The 14,000-nt window shown below is 43.6% G+C and overlaps 5 protein-coding genes across 5 annotated transcripts; 2 read left to right on the forward strand and 3 right to left on the reverse strand.

Moving 5' to 3' along the window:
- Nucleotides 1-618: 618 nt before the first annotated feature.
- FA14DRAFT_78656 (uncharacterized protein) lies at nucleotides 619-3,008 on the reverse strand. Its single transcript, XM_025502890.1, has one exon. The coding sequence runs from the start codon at nucleotides 2,729-2,731 to the stop codon at nucleotides 752-754; it is 1,980 nt and encodes a 659-aa protein (XP_025353151.1). The 5' UTR covers nucleotides 2,732-3,008; the 3' UTR covers nucleotides 619-751.
- A 1,386-nt stretch (nucleotides 3,009-4,394) lies between these two features.
- Nucleotides 4,395-6,662, forward strand: FA14DRAFT_125905 (uncharacterized protein; the record flags this gene model as incomplete). The annotated part of the gene is made up of 1 exon (XM_025496725.1): nucleotides 4,395-6,662. One exon carries the CDS (start codon nucleotides 4,395-4,397, stop codon nucleotides 6,660-6,662), a length of 2,268 nt encoding a protein of 755 aa, XP_025353152.1.
- A 94-nt stretch (nucleotides 6,663-6,756) lies between these two features.
- Nucleotides 6,757-7,933, reverse strand: FA14DRAFT_191920 (DNA glycosylase). Its single transcript, XM_025501899.1, has one exon. The coding sequence runs from the start codon at nucleotides 7,891-7,893 to the stop codon at nucleotides 6,826-6,828; it is 1,068 nt and encodes a 355-aa protein (XP_025353153.1). The 5' UTR covers nucleotides 7,894-7,933; the 3' UTR covers nucleotides 6,757-6,825.
- A 1,836-nt stretch (nucleotides 7,934-9,769) lies between these two features.
- Nucleotides 9,770-13,030, forward strand: FA14DRAFT_110116 (uncharacterized protein; the record flags this gene model as incomplete). Its single annotated transcript, XM_025495908.1, has 2 exons — nucleotides 9,770-10,297; nucleotides 10,349-13,030. Coding segments are annotated over 2 exons (3,210 nt in total), but the record flags the coding sequence as incomplete, so codon positions are not given.
- A 160-nt stretch (nucleotides 13,031-13,190) lies between these two features.
- FA14DRAFT_157550 (uncharacterized protein) lies at nucleotides 13,191-13,843 on the reverse strand (the record flags this gene model as incomplete). Its single annotated transcript, XM_025497901.1, has 3 exons — nucleotides 13,191-13,237; nucleotides 13,300-13,458; nucleotides 13,516-13,843. The coding sequence occupies 3 exons, from the start codon at nucleotides 13,841-13,843 to the stop codon at nucleotides 13,191-13,193; spliced, it is 534 nt and encodes a 177-aa protein (XP_025353155.1).
- Between the last annotated feature and the right edge of the window lie 157 nt (nucleotides 13,844-14,000).

Raw genomic sequence — 14,000 nt, forward strand, 5'->3', positions numbered from 1 at the left:
GCTCTCAAAGCTGAAGTATTGGAAGAAGAGTATCTGCGAGCACAAAAGGATCGTTTACAAGCCCAGCACCAAGCACGCAAATCAGGTAATGCGTCTGATGTAGGCGATACAAGTGGCAATACGGATGATCTTAGTCCGAACGAAGGAAATCAAACGACAAAGAGTGCGATCATGAGCCGACATGAACAAAAGATGCATAGAGGTAGTACGATACGATCGCCTAGACGAACGGCAAGTAATCGTGAATCAAATTTCGAAATGATGAGATCTATGAGTGGAAATACGATCGGATCTGGTAGAGGATTTTCGGGACCTCCTTTGATTCCTATTACAAGCGAGGCAAGCACATCTTCTCACCCACCTCTGCCTACCGAGTCACCTGAAGCCATCGTTCAAAGACACACCACTGATGACATGCAGATGCAAGAGATACGATTGCCATCAGCAAAGGTGGAATCTTTCGAACAAAAGAAGGAAGAAAAGTGACATAAAAATCGTTTCAATTGATTGCAGCTGCTTATTTTTTGCATGCAACATTTCAATTCAGTTTGCAAATTTTTATCATCATCTATACCCCTTTCTGACCAAACATTTTTTAACGAACATACACTGTACATATCATTTCATTATACCTCATCGCTTATTAAATGCATTTTTTCTGTGCTTTTTTTCACAATATTTATTTTCCACACAATAAATGACATGAAGAAAAAGGTATCTCGAAGAAAATCAAAACGGGAAAGGTGACCAATTATGAAACTGCCTGCATCAAAGGTTTGGAAGTTTGCGCTCGAACTGCCCTAAGATCATCAACGTCTGTGTTGATATACTTTGCAGAAGAAGCTGATCGTGTCGTAGCGATTGAAGCAGGTCTGGAAGAATGCAACGTTTGAGAAGATCGAAGGGCAGGCGAAAATGTTGTTGATTCATGAACGGAAGAGCTGTCTGTGTTGCTTTTCTTTGTGGCGGCTTCTGAGGCGGGTGCTACTACTTCTGCTGGTTTGATGGGTTGCTTGGCAGGCTCAGCAGCTTTTGTCTGGGCAGCCTTTTCTGTTGGTTTGACACTTGGAACAGCTGCTGTAGCTGCTCCGGTGGCTGCTTGCTTTCGCTTTTGTTTTGCCAAAATACGACAATCACGACTGCAAAAAACTTCGCCACTCTTTGTTATTGGAGCATTGACGACTTTCAATCCACAACTTGAGCATTTGGAAGAGGTTTTCAAACCACTCCTTTCTTCTACACGAGCAAGTGCTGCATCCAATGTAGGCATTGCACCACTTTCTGAAGCCTGAAGGCCGCTATTAGAGCTTGTTGTAGATGCTGTCAAGCTGGGTAAGTCTAATTGACTGTTCGCACGACTGTTGATCAAATCCGGGGAGATTGATCCGGATGTTCGTGGAGTGCTTGTGCCTGAAGCATGAACGCCAGAAGTAGGATCAATTGCGGCAAATGCTCTACGACCAGAAGAACTTGCGCTGCCTGGAATGTTGGATCGAGATTCTACAGTTGGTTGGAAAGACACATTTCTCTTACGTTCTGGTCTCTTGCCTTCTGCATGTGAATTTGGTTTTGACATTGTTCCAATTGGAGGTCTTGACATAGCGGACATTGTACGTGTGCGTGGAGTGGTACCATTATTTGGATCATCAAAAAGTCCTCTTAAGCCTCGCAAGCTTCCCATTGCATCTCGAGGAGATTGTGTCAAAGTTGGCGAAGTAGGAATGGCAGTCGATCCACTATTTGTTGAAGTCACAATTGGTGCCATTGAAGTTGGAGGTTTTGACCATGCTGGCGATCGTACTGTATCATCTTTGCCAGTACTTCCTCCCCCGATGAACAAGCCAAACAAGCTTGCCGTTCTTGATGGAGTACCGCCAGTAGCACGATAATCTCCCGTCTGTCTTTGCGTTGATGAAGTGAATCCGATCAGGCTACGCATTGAAGCATAACTAATCTTTCTTTGTCTTTGTGTGAATGATGTATCTTGTTGTTGTTGTCGTCGTTGTGGGGAGGAGGTTGATGAAGCAAAGCGTGAATTGGCCGATCGATAGCTGGCCGAATTTGCTATCAATTGTTCAAGCTTATCTGTCAAATGAGCACCAGCGGTAGTTGGCTGCTCTCCTTCTCCTCCTTCTTCGCGGCGTAAGGAATCGAGAAATTGGGCGTCAATTCCACTGGCTACTCCAATTTTACGCAAACTTGCGGCTGCACTTTTTGTATTTCCATCAAGACCACTTCCCGCTCCACCTCTTCTGATGGATAGAGTTGCACTTTGATTGGATATGAATTGACCATGCGCTATCACTGATTGCCGATCGTCATCATTATCGTATGCATTCCTGCTTGTGCTTGCATGATTATAGCTTTGCATGCTATCTGCTATCGATGCATTACGGGATAAGACGGAAGCAACAGTAGAGATGGAAGCGTTTGAACCGCCCCTCCTTCTTCTTATCTGTTGTTTGTGAATATTAGAGTTGATATCGTATTCAAATGTTGAACATCCTTCTATGGAGATTGCATCACTCTTTGCGATAGTTGGATTGCCATACAGTGTCCTCTTGCCGCTTGAAGAAGAGCCATGTTGTGACTTTGATTGAGGAGATCGATAATGTGATGCGATGAATAGGCTGCTTGATGTTGAAGGAAGTGAAGGGAGTTGATCTAGTGCCTCTTCGTTGAATGATTGATCGCCATGTTCGTTAGGTAGATGAAGTGATTTTGAGTCCATGCTATGTGCTTTTGGTGGATGATGGTATGATTTAGTAAAAGGAAACACTCGAGATTCAAGACCTTAATTCGTGTATTTTGTTGGTCATGAATTGTGACAAAAGTGATGGAAGGATTGACAGGTTTCTGTAATATGAAAATCTTCTCCTGGTAAAAGCTATATTATCTCTGTTATCAAAAGAGTAATAAGGCCACACACTGTTCAAATGCTTTATAATTTTGAATTGATTTTATCTTTGTTTTATTTAAAAACGCTTCTGATTAAAACTAAACCGTTCCTTCTCCCGTTCTGGGCACTCTCCCGTTGTTATTTTTTGACTTGGCATGGATCTGCAGACTATAAAATGTATAAAGCATTCCAGGCGTGTTTTGTATGAATGAATGAATGGAAATAGGAGTGATACCGTCGATTGGGTTGACGTGCCTGCGTGTCAAAATGCAGCAGCACTATTCTTCAGTCTAACGTCATTCGGAGGTTTATGCACTTCAACACAGACTGAACTGCATTTGAACATTTTAGTGTAGTGTAATGCAACGCTTTCATTTTTCAATTCGATGCATACACACACGCATACATGTCTAGACTCGGAAATAAGAACAAAAATCCGAAGTTGTCAGTACCTCTCTCTCTCTCTCACTTTTGCTACCGACATTCACACAAATTTTAATTTATGTACATGCAGATCGATGAAACTTTTTTTCGATATCGGTTATCTCTTTTTTATCGTACCTACCCCGCAAACAAATCATCATCCTTACAGGCAAGAAGCACTGGAGGAGGAATACCTGCTTCTAATTCGCTGCTTGGAAGATTTCTTGTAAGCGAGTGATTGAATATTCGGTCGAAATTCTGACTATTATCGGAGGGTTCCATCTTAAGTAGACGAGAAAAAAGGGATCAAATTGTGATACGCTATAAGAAAGACTCAGGTCAAGTTAATGAGACATTCTAGCTTATGTTACAGATGGAAGCGGCAGATAATGTCGTGTGATCTGTTCCCATCACGCTCAGGCGACTATTTTGATAGTCTGTACTGATTCGGAATATTCAAATAGAACGGCAAGTAGCTTAGCCGGCATGCCTCACGACCAAATAATGAGAAATTATCGAGCACTGATGCTATATGTATGTGTTCTATGTTTGATCAGCTCAATTGGCCTATTCATTATCCTACCCGTATTGCCAATTAGGCTGATGGTATATAACGAAGAGAGGTTCATGTGAAGATTTCTTGATGACTTTTGACTTTCTGATTACATAAGCAATATTAAGATCTGAATCCAGAACTTACTAGAAGGTAGTGGAGTAAACGCGTAACTTACAAAGAAAGGCTCGGGTCTTTAATTTGCAACTTATAAAATAGCCCCGATTGTCTAATTGTCATTCTTCTTGATTTCCGTTTTACCTTCTTGCACAATCATCACTTGCGGCCAGGATGATATCTTCTACCTCGCTTAGGCAGGTAAGGCCTACAATCATCAATATATTAGCAAAACAACATAATATACGCCAATCAGCATTACTCGCAACGTCTTTGGCGCCACATGCAATCACAGCAAAGAGATCACATCTTCCATATATACAAATAGGATCTTTCCACTCCTCCATACCCAACAATGCAAATGGTATGGGCGGAGGAGTCCCACCCGGTGGCGGCGGCGGAATGGGTGGATTTCCAGGAATGAGAATGGGAGGACAACAAGCAGCAGAAAAAGGAGCTGCATTAGCACAATATACTACTGATCTAACACAAATGGCAAAAGATGGAAAACTTGATCCTGTGATTGGAAGAGATGCAGAAATAAGACGAACGATTCAAATTTTATCAAGAAGAACAAAAGCAAATCCTGCTTTGGTAGGTCCGGCAGGTGTGGGAAAAACGGCAATTATGGAAGGACTTGCACAAAGGATTGTCAATAAAGAAGTACCCGAAAGTATGCGAGATAAAAGGATTCTTTCGTTGGATTTGGCTGGGATCATTAGCGGTGCAGCATTCAGAGGAGCGTTTGAAGAACGATTCAAAGCAATCATGAATGATGTAGAAGCAGAAGAAGGACGTGTGGTTTTGTTCATAGATGAACTACACATGCTTCTCAACCTTGGAAAAGCAGAAGGTTCAATGGACGCAGGCAATATGCTCAAGCCTGCACTTGCTCGAGGATTAACAATTGTGGGAGCGACCACCTTCGATGAATACAGACGTAGTATCGAGAAAGACAGCGCTCTCTCACGTCGATTCCAGCCTGTTCACGTTCTTGAACCATCTGTGGAGGATACGATCAGTATTCTTCGTGGATTGAGGAGTCGATATGAGCTGCATCATGCTGTCAGTATAAGTGATGCAGCATTAGTAAGCGCAGTACAGCTGGCACACAGGTACTTGAACGAGAGGAGGATGCCGGATGGACCGTTGGACTTGGTGGACGAGGCTGCCAGTGCATTACGTCTACAGCAGGAGAGTAAGCCAGAGCGACTCGAGCAACTGGATCGCGAGATTCTGAGATATCAAATCGAGCTCGAATCTCTACGGCACGAGGATGATGTACCTTCACAAGAAAGGCAGGCCGAGATTAATTCGAAATTAGACAAAGTTCGACAAGAAAGTCAAAGATTAACAGCTCTTTGGAAATCGGAGAGGGAACGCTTAGACAGAGTGAAAGCGTTGAAAGAACAATTGGAACAAGCTAGAATAGAGCTTGAGCAAGCTACCCGAAATGGTGATTTCCAACGTGTGGCGGAATTACAATATGGCCGTATTCCCGATTTAGAGCAAAAGCTGCCGGCAGAAGAAGAAAAAGTAAGACAAACACAAGAGCAAGCAACAAAGGAAGGAGAAGAGACAATCTTAGTGCATGATCGTGTAACGAGTGATGACATTGCGGCTGTCGTTAGTCGTCAAACCGGTATTCCACTTCGAAACCTTTTGCGTGGAGAGCGTGAACGTCTTTTGCATGTTGAAGATGCACTACGTCAACGTATCGTTGGACAAGATGAAGCTTTGAGCGCTATCGGAGAAGCTGTACGCTTAACCCGGGCAGGATTGCAATCTGAGCGTAGACCTTTGGCAAGCTTCTTGATGGCAGGAAGTACGGGTACAGGAAAGACGGAAACATGCAAAGCGCTGGCAAACTTTTTGTTTGATTCAGAAGATGCTTTGATTCAATTGAACATGAGTGAATATTCCGAATCACACAGCGTTTCACGTTTGATCGGCGCTCCTCCCGGATACGTCGGACATGAAGATGCTGGACAATTGACAGAGCAAGTCAGAAGGAAACCATACAGTATTGTTTTGTTCGATGAGATCGAAAAAAGTCATCCACAAGTAAGAAACATTTTATTACAAATCTTGGAAGAAGGAAAATTGACAGACAGTCAAGGAAGAGTTGTTGACTTCCGCAATGCAATCATCGTCATGACGAGCAATTTGGGTGCGGAAGCGTTGTATGCAAATGGTGCAGTTGATGAACGTACCGGAAGCTTAACGCAAAAAGCCAAAACTGAAGTTTTGCAAGCAATTCAAGCTGCTTTACCGCCTGAATTGATCAATCGTATCGATGATCAACTCATTTTCAATCGACTTTCCGCTTCGGCCATTCGCGATATTGTCGATATTCGTTTGGCAGAAGCCGGTAAGAGATTGACACCTCAACGTATCACGCTTGACGTAAGTGAAGAAGCAAAGGACTGGCTTGCACGTAACGGTTTCGATCCTCGTTATGGTGCTAGACCCTTGAATAGGTTGATCACGAAATCACTGTTGAACCCATTGGCAAGGAGTATTATTGGCGGTACTGTTCGATCGGGCGATAAAGTACCAGTCATTCTTGCGGAGAATGGAGAAGGTTTGCAGATTGTTGAACAACATGATGAACTCAAATCATCAAACACCAACGGCAATGGCAAACCTAGCGCTGAGGAAAGCGAGTAAAACCTTTGCGAACGAAAACAAATTGTAGCATTTTTAAGATCATTTTTATACCATAATTCTCACCACTCATCTGTGTAAAATACCAAATGCTCTCACCGCTCAATAGATCTTTCATATAATGCAATATAAAATACAGTGAATATATCGATACATTGTGGCCGCTCTAAATCAACTCAATCCGAACGCTCTTTGTGGATGTTGATCGAGTCTGTTTTTGCTCGAGTGGAAGCGTTGATTCGGCCAGGATACGAGCCCTCTTCATGCACTCTGATTTCTCCGGTAATTGATGTGACGTTACCCTGCCACTTGTAGAAGGACAAGCGAACAATAGAGTGTATGCTGGCCGATCACTCTCCTCATCCTCCTGCTTAACATGTTTAATAGCCAATAGCATCAGCCCCACTCCCATCCCTAGTTCTTTATCAGTAACTAAAGGTACTTCAGCCGGTACATCTACATTGACAAAGGTTCCCTCGTTTTCACCTTCTTTCTTCCTTTTGGTCTTGGTTATGGCCTGCTCGTATGCCTTTCCCACACCAATTCCGATGAATACGCCTACCCTCGGTTTATGCTTTCGAATCAGATCTGTCAAGATCAAAGCGCCCAACTCGTTTTCCGTCTTGTCAACTTCCTGTGCCATTCGAGTCGGTCTAGCCGCTAGATTTGTCAGTCCAATGGACAAAAAAGGAGGCTTCTGACTCAACATTGTGAAATCTTCACTAGGATGAAAAAGTTTTGAGGTGAAACCTGAACGAAACAAAGCCCGATAGAAATGATTACTTGGATGACCAAAATGTTGACATTTTATACTTGACATTCGACCAGGATTTGAACCGATCATCAATACGTCCATCCCGTCCTTTACGTGGTCGGGGACTTCGGGAAGGAACTTTGCCGTTTTCCAGTTTGTGTCGGGGAGGGTTGCCTGTTCTGGCTTCACTCTCTTTTTGTCGTCCTTCTTTCCATTATGCGCATTTTCCAGAGGTATTCCTCGCTTTATAGATGAGCGAAGGTTTCTGGAAGGTGCCTCAGACGTATCGACAAATCGAAATGAATCACAGAATGATTCCGAGAACAAAGGCGATATTTGTGAATTGGTTTCATCTTCTCTCTTTACCAAGCTTGGCATTGATGGCTGTTTCAATCCACCTGGTGTACTCCTGACTACCTTTTTCTGTGATCGAAAAGGTAGTGGAGGACTTTTGCCTTCCTTTGCAGCATTTCTAGTCATGATAGTTTTGATGATTGTGGAGAAGAACGTTCTGAGTAACAATCTTATTCGACGCTTATGTCATCCATCACCACCACTCTACACGTTGAAACGCGTTTCTCTATAAAGTAACACTTTCTTACACACACCATGACGCTAACACTTTTGGTGGCGCATAGGATAGGGGTACTGCAGCTCTCAGGACTACAAACAACAACACCAATTGGATCAGCAGCATGCATACTCTTATTCAGGGGGGAGCACGGTACCGTACATTGTCAAGGAAAGTCTTGTTGTGCAATTGTCCGTGGAGAAAGTAGTACGACTTCAACTCGTACGAGGTACAGATCATCGAGGGCTTGAGCGTTAAAGGGTAAGCATGCAATTCATATCCAAGAAAGCATTGATCGTGAGATGTACATACATGCAATGCATGATGTAGGAGTGGAGCTTCTTATTTCCGTACATCATTCTTTACGTCACGTTTAGCTTGACGGAAGATGCTCATGAAAGTTTTGATCAGTACATCCACCATCCTATTCGCAACCTAAAGTCCTAGATACCCTCGAAATGTCCACAGTAATCTGCTGAAAACATCACGAAAAAGTGAAGGAACCCGAACCCCTTCCGTGGACGATTCAAAAAAATGCCACCTTCTAGTCAAGAGCAGGCAAATAGCTCTCGTGCTCCTGATCAGCAGAGGAAGTCGTCAACACGAGTACAGGCATTGGTACAGCAATTCGAAGCAAGTTCATCCAGAATTCAAGCTTCAACCTCATCCCCGCAGAACAGACGCTCAAGCATCAGCTCAACTCAAAATGCTGCACCTCAACAAGCCCATATCCGACCGCCACGACAAGCAAGATCCACTTCTATGCCACCAGTACAGAATGAGCGAATGGAACGGCCACGAGCGGGTCCAACGATTCGAGCTTCGTTGGGTGGAATGAATTGGGATCCTATCAATCCACCCTCTTCGTCTGCTGCATCTAAATTGCAAGACAAGAAGAGGTCCTCGATAAATCCAAAGACATCCACACAATCTGTCGTTCGGACTGGTCAGCATAAAGAAAATCAACCTCGTGCACATTCCCTTCTTTCCGCATCACCTGCGATCGCACATCCACCTTCGATCAGGAAAACGGAAGCACATCATACCCAGCCGAAGAATATGTCGATCGAGCTAGAGAAATTGAAAGGAAAGGAGAAGCGCTATGATGGTCTACCTTCTCATAGCGGAAGCCTGCTGCCGACGTTTCCAGAAGAGGGTCAACCGAGTTCATCTAGATTATCCTCTCCTATCGTACTACCATCTCCAACCAGCGAGAACAGCCATGAACCGGGCAAGGTTGGCATTGTTGATTCGGATACGACACAGACAGATCATGTCCCGCTATTGACAAGAGGAGGTAACTCTGGAAGAGATGATCCAGTGTCGTCCGCAGTACAAGCCATACCCGCTTCCCAGGTATTCGATCATGATGCGCTACCATTGCATTTGCCAGATCTGGATGCCTACTTGGACGATCAAAGAATCTTTGCGCCACCAATCTTTGTCAACGAGCAACCTCAATACACGGAAGAAGAGAGACGTCTATACGGCTTCCGATCAAAAAACTCATCTTTTGATTCAGATTTTGAAGTGTGCGGTAATCAAATATCCCTGCCTAGCCAGACAATGGATTATAAAGGGATGAGGAAGCGCAAAACCGCCAAAAAGTCTACGGTGATGCCAAGACGAATGGACGAAGATGAAGGTCAGATGGAAGCGGGCTTGTTGACAAAGGATGAGCAGCAAAGCCAGGCGGCCGAAGATGAAAAATTTGTTCCGTCATTAGACGCAACTGTTCCAACGCTAGAGAAATCATCCTCAGAAAACAGTCAGAATGAAAAGCTGAAAATGTTCCCACCTTTGATGTTGTTGAGAGATAATACCCTGGACGAACTCAAATCAAACGCTGTTGGACCACGTAAACCTCCAGGAGGATTTTTGGGCTCCATGCCTGGCATTGGTACACTTTTGGGTACGATTGTGGATTTCGTTATCGGTGTGGAAGGATCCACTTTGGCAGCAGGGATATTCAGACTTTCACTATTCATGGACTTTATTCAGATAATGAATATGAATGTGCAATCTACATCCGACTATCGTTCTTTCCGCACAATAAATAATAACAGCTTATCGGCGGATTACATGCTTTTACATGTGGTTCCTTCATTCGTGGCTCTAAACTTTGTCAGCGTCTTTGGAGCTGCTGTCATTCTGCTTCTAATATTCACGGGTATTGCAGCTCTTTTGCTCATTTCGTTTTGGAGAATGACAAAGAGATACAACCCAAATAGAACGCTACAAGGGTTTGCCTCTCAACCATGGATTTTCAGAACCTTAAAACCTGCCGATGGAACGCATACTGCTGAAATCCGTGTTGAAGAAGGTCAAAAAGCCATCCCTTGGCGTAGTACAGTTTGGACAAAGTTCGCAAACGTGAGCGTGGTGATGTCATTGACAGTACTGTATATTCCACTCAGCAAACTTTCTGTGGATGCTCTCGTTTGGAGTTCAGATTATTGGCCAACGCATAATCGAGCATCAACTACAACACCCAATATAGAAGGAATGTGCTACAAAACCAACACCGATCCCGATCAATTTAATTGGGCATTTGTCATCATTCCTGTCGCCGCTCTCACAGTCATCTTTTACACACTTTGGTTCCCGTACTTGATGATGAGAACAATCAAAAAGCTCCTTCCTCGTGTTGACGAATACAATGAACTGGGAAACAAACGTACAGGCGGAGAAATGGAGACGGAATACATGCGACTGTTGGGTAGGGACAAATCCCCTCTTAACTTCATGTACATCGACTATCGTCGTAAGTGGGGAACATACAAACCTCTTTACATCCTATGTTTCAAGCTTTCAAATTTGCTCATCATCAGCATCTTTACTCAGCAAAATTGCATATTCCACAAAGCGGACGTTCGAAAGATGTTGGTCATACAACAATCGGCTTTGATTTGTATGCAATCGGTCTTGCTTTGTGCACATCTGTCCATACAGCCTTTTGTGGATATGCTCAGCAATCGATCAGAGCTGTGCAGTCGGTTCGGGTATGTGATGACAGCCGTGATTGGTCTCTTGGTGGCTTTACAGGTCAAAGGCAGTACCGTATATCAATCAGCATTACTCTACGTCGTTCAAGCGTTGACCTATTCAGGTAACATTTACTTCAGTATAGCCGGAACTTCTTGGATGAGTCATTGGATCAAACGTCTTCAAGTCCGAATAGATTTTAGCATAGATATCTTTTCGCCTGTTTTGCAACTCGAAAAGCATATCAAACGAAGGATCTGGCAAGAAACTCTTTCTACAATTTTGCTCAGTGGTCCCGAATATCGAATGCCAATTGGACAAATGGTAACATTTTCTGTTGACGATCATTGGCCACCATATTTGTTGCAATTCCGTGGCACAATTGCAGAGAGGCATATTGAAAATCTGAAGATTGTCAAGTCTGTTGGGATGACTTCCTATCAGGATGCTTTGAATATGCTAGATGCTGAAGGATATTCGGAAAGATGGAAATCCGTCATCAAACGTATTCAAACTGAATTTGCCGGACCTGATGCTTATTGGCAGCCTTTGGAAATCACTCCGGCAAACAAACGTGCATTCGAAGGCGTGTCCTCCTACTTTGGAAAGGCCTTTTTGGTTCCTTTTCCGCCAACGTTAGTCATTTCGTACGATCAAACGCAACAAGGAGTATGCGGTGCAACCGTTCAATTAACTACTTTGCAAGAATTAGAAGCATTCATTTGGCAGAATGAAAGTGAGACGATCAGGAATCGGAAATGGGTTCGTTTGAGCTTGAGAGCACTAGAAGGTCAAAAAGTCTATTGTCCTCATGTTGAAACGGAAAATATCACACCCCAAGGACGTATGCTGACTTGGCTTGCCGGATTAGAAAATCGTAAAGATCGCTATACGATGGCAAAGCCGATTTACTACGATGAAGGCATTCTGACGATTCAAAGAAAGATTGGACCTAACGCGGGAGGTTATAGCTTCGAGTCAGGATTTGATGTCTTTGTGACATATGCGCAAGGACAAAGAAGAGATGAGGGTGGATTGAGTGTAGTACGAAAATCGTTGACCGTTGATGCCGCTGCTGCATTCGGTCTTCGTGACGATTTCGAATATTCGCCCTCTCTCGAGCAATTTTTCAACGATAACTATTCCATAATCACATTACGATATCCACAAATGGCTCAACTTTTGCAAAATTATAGGGTTTGCTTCTACCGTGAAGCGCTGGAAAAGCGAAAGACGATGCAATATGCTTTCTTGACCGAGATCTTTGATACACCATCATACAGTATCAAGGAAATGGAAAAAGATTTCGGGTGTAGTAAAGGCAATGCTGTAGTTCGACAATTGCCTGTTCGTTATAAAGCTGCTTCTACGATGTTGGTTCAACGTATGGCACACGTTCGAAAGACACAGGTACATCAATGGTGGTATATCTTTTGGGATGACTTTTGGCGTCAGAATAATGGAGATTATGCCGCCTTACAATCAAATGCACAACTCTTCAGCCCACAATACCCCACGAGCATCGCCTATACTCCAATGCCACGCAAGAAGCTGGAAGAGCTTCTCAAATCCAAGACGGGCATCTGGAGAGCAACAAATGCTAAGAAAGGTATCGTCGATCAAGGTTTAATTAACAGAATATACTTTATGATTGATGAATTAGCCTTCAATCGTTCTTTGCGTAGGCCAGGAGAGGCGCAATCAGGAGCAGGCAGAGGTGAGCCATTAGTGGTTGGCACTGTAAGAACAGACGGTAGCATTGGCGTACGTTCAATCGAAACAATTTCCATACCAACCAGTTCCAAAGCAGCACACCATTATCCTCTTTACTCTGATCCATTTGCTGCCACTTCACGTCATACGGGCGGAGGAACAGATCATGATGTTTCTTCAATCGTTGAACGATATGCATGGCCATGGACAGAACAAAGACTTAGCGGACGTCCATCGCAAAATGCATTCAAGCGTTTCAAAGGGCGTATCCTGGAATGGTTATCCATTCGGCCGTACAAGCTTCACGATGATATTCAACAATTGTTCATCTATTTGCGCATCGTTGATGGCCGATACGAGGCGGCTTCACCAAGACGACCACAGCATCGCACCAACTAACATCAAAAATTAGACATGTATACCTTCATTATACCCCCTTTTCTACATACTTGCATACAACGATACCCAATGCAATCTTTGAACTTCTTTCAGTCCAATCGCGTGTCTATTAATCTTCATCTGATGGTGGTCCTTCGTCTGATTCCTCGTCCTCATCTAGTAGAATGGGAATGTGTAAATTACCAGAAAATGAATGTCGCATCTCTCTCGGTACTCACCAACAACGTCTGCTTTGTTGAATCCAGAGATTGCTTCTGCATCACGCAATAGCCTTCGTACTTTCTCGTTCTGTTCGCCGGCTGTCAGGATATCGACTGGCTTGAATCCATCATTGTTCGTTAGTCTTGGATCAGATCCTGCTTCAAGAAGTTGAGAGACTGTATTGCGCATAAAAGTCAGTATTGTGATCGTTTGAGTACGCTTTCAACACTTACCAGTCCATTCTCTCTGTTCGTCATCCTCTAATCTTACAGCCAGATGAAGTGGTCGATCACCATCATGCTTCGTCTCTGCTTCGTCTACATCAACTTCTTCATCCAACAGCACAGCAAGGATATCCAATTGTCCAGCCCTTAGACTTGCCAAAACAGGTGTATCTCCTAATGCATTTCTTGCTTCTAAATCTGGTTTTTTACCACCACTTGCTTTACCGCCTTGAAGTACTTCTTGTAAAAGGTCAACGTTACCTGAAGTGATTGCATGAAATAATACTTGATTTGCTGATGCACCAACGTATTCGTTTGTATCTTCTGTTTCTGCCATGTTTCTATTTATTTGTGATGGTGATGGTGATGGTATTGAATGTGAATGGTATGGTATGATGCACTGATGCTGTGTCTCTGACGTCAAACGCGGCCCGAATGCTTATATTGGCTCAGACCAACACATTAACACAATTGTATTCAACAAGGCTTCAAGC

Source organism: Meira miltonrushii (genome assembly GCF_003144205.1).
Source record: "Meira miltonrushii strain MCA 3882 unplaced genomic scaffold FA14scaffold_4, whole genome shotgun sequence".
Classification (NCBI taxonomy): Eukaryota; Fungi; Basidiomycota; class Exobasidiomycetes; order Exobasidiales; family Brachybasidiaceae; genus Meira; species Meira miltonrushii.

What these genes read in the sequence shown, in the direction of transcription:
- FA14DRAFT_78656 (XM_025502890.1), bottom strand. Translation starts at nt 2,731, where the DNA reads ATGGACTCAAAATCACTTCATCTACCTAACGAACATGGCGATCAATCA.
- FA14DRAFT_191920 (XM_025501899.1), bottom strand. Translation starts at nt 7,893, where the DNA reads ATGACTAGAAATGCTGCAAAGGAAGGCAAAAGTCCTCCACTACCTTTT.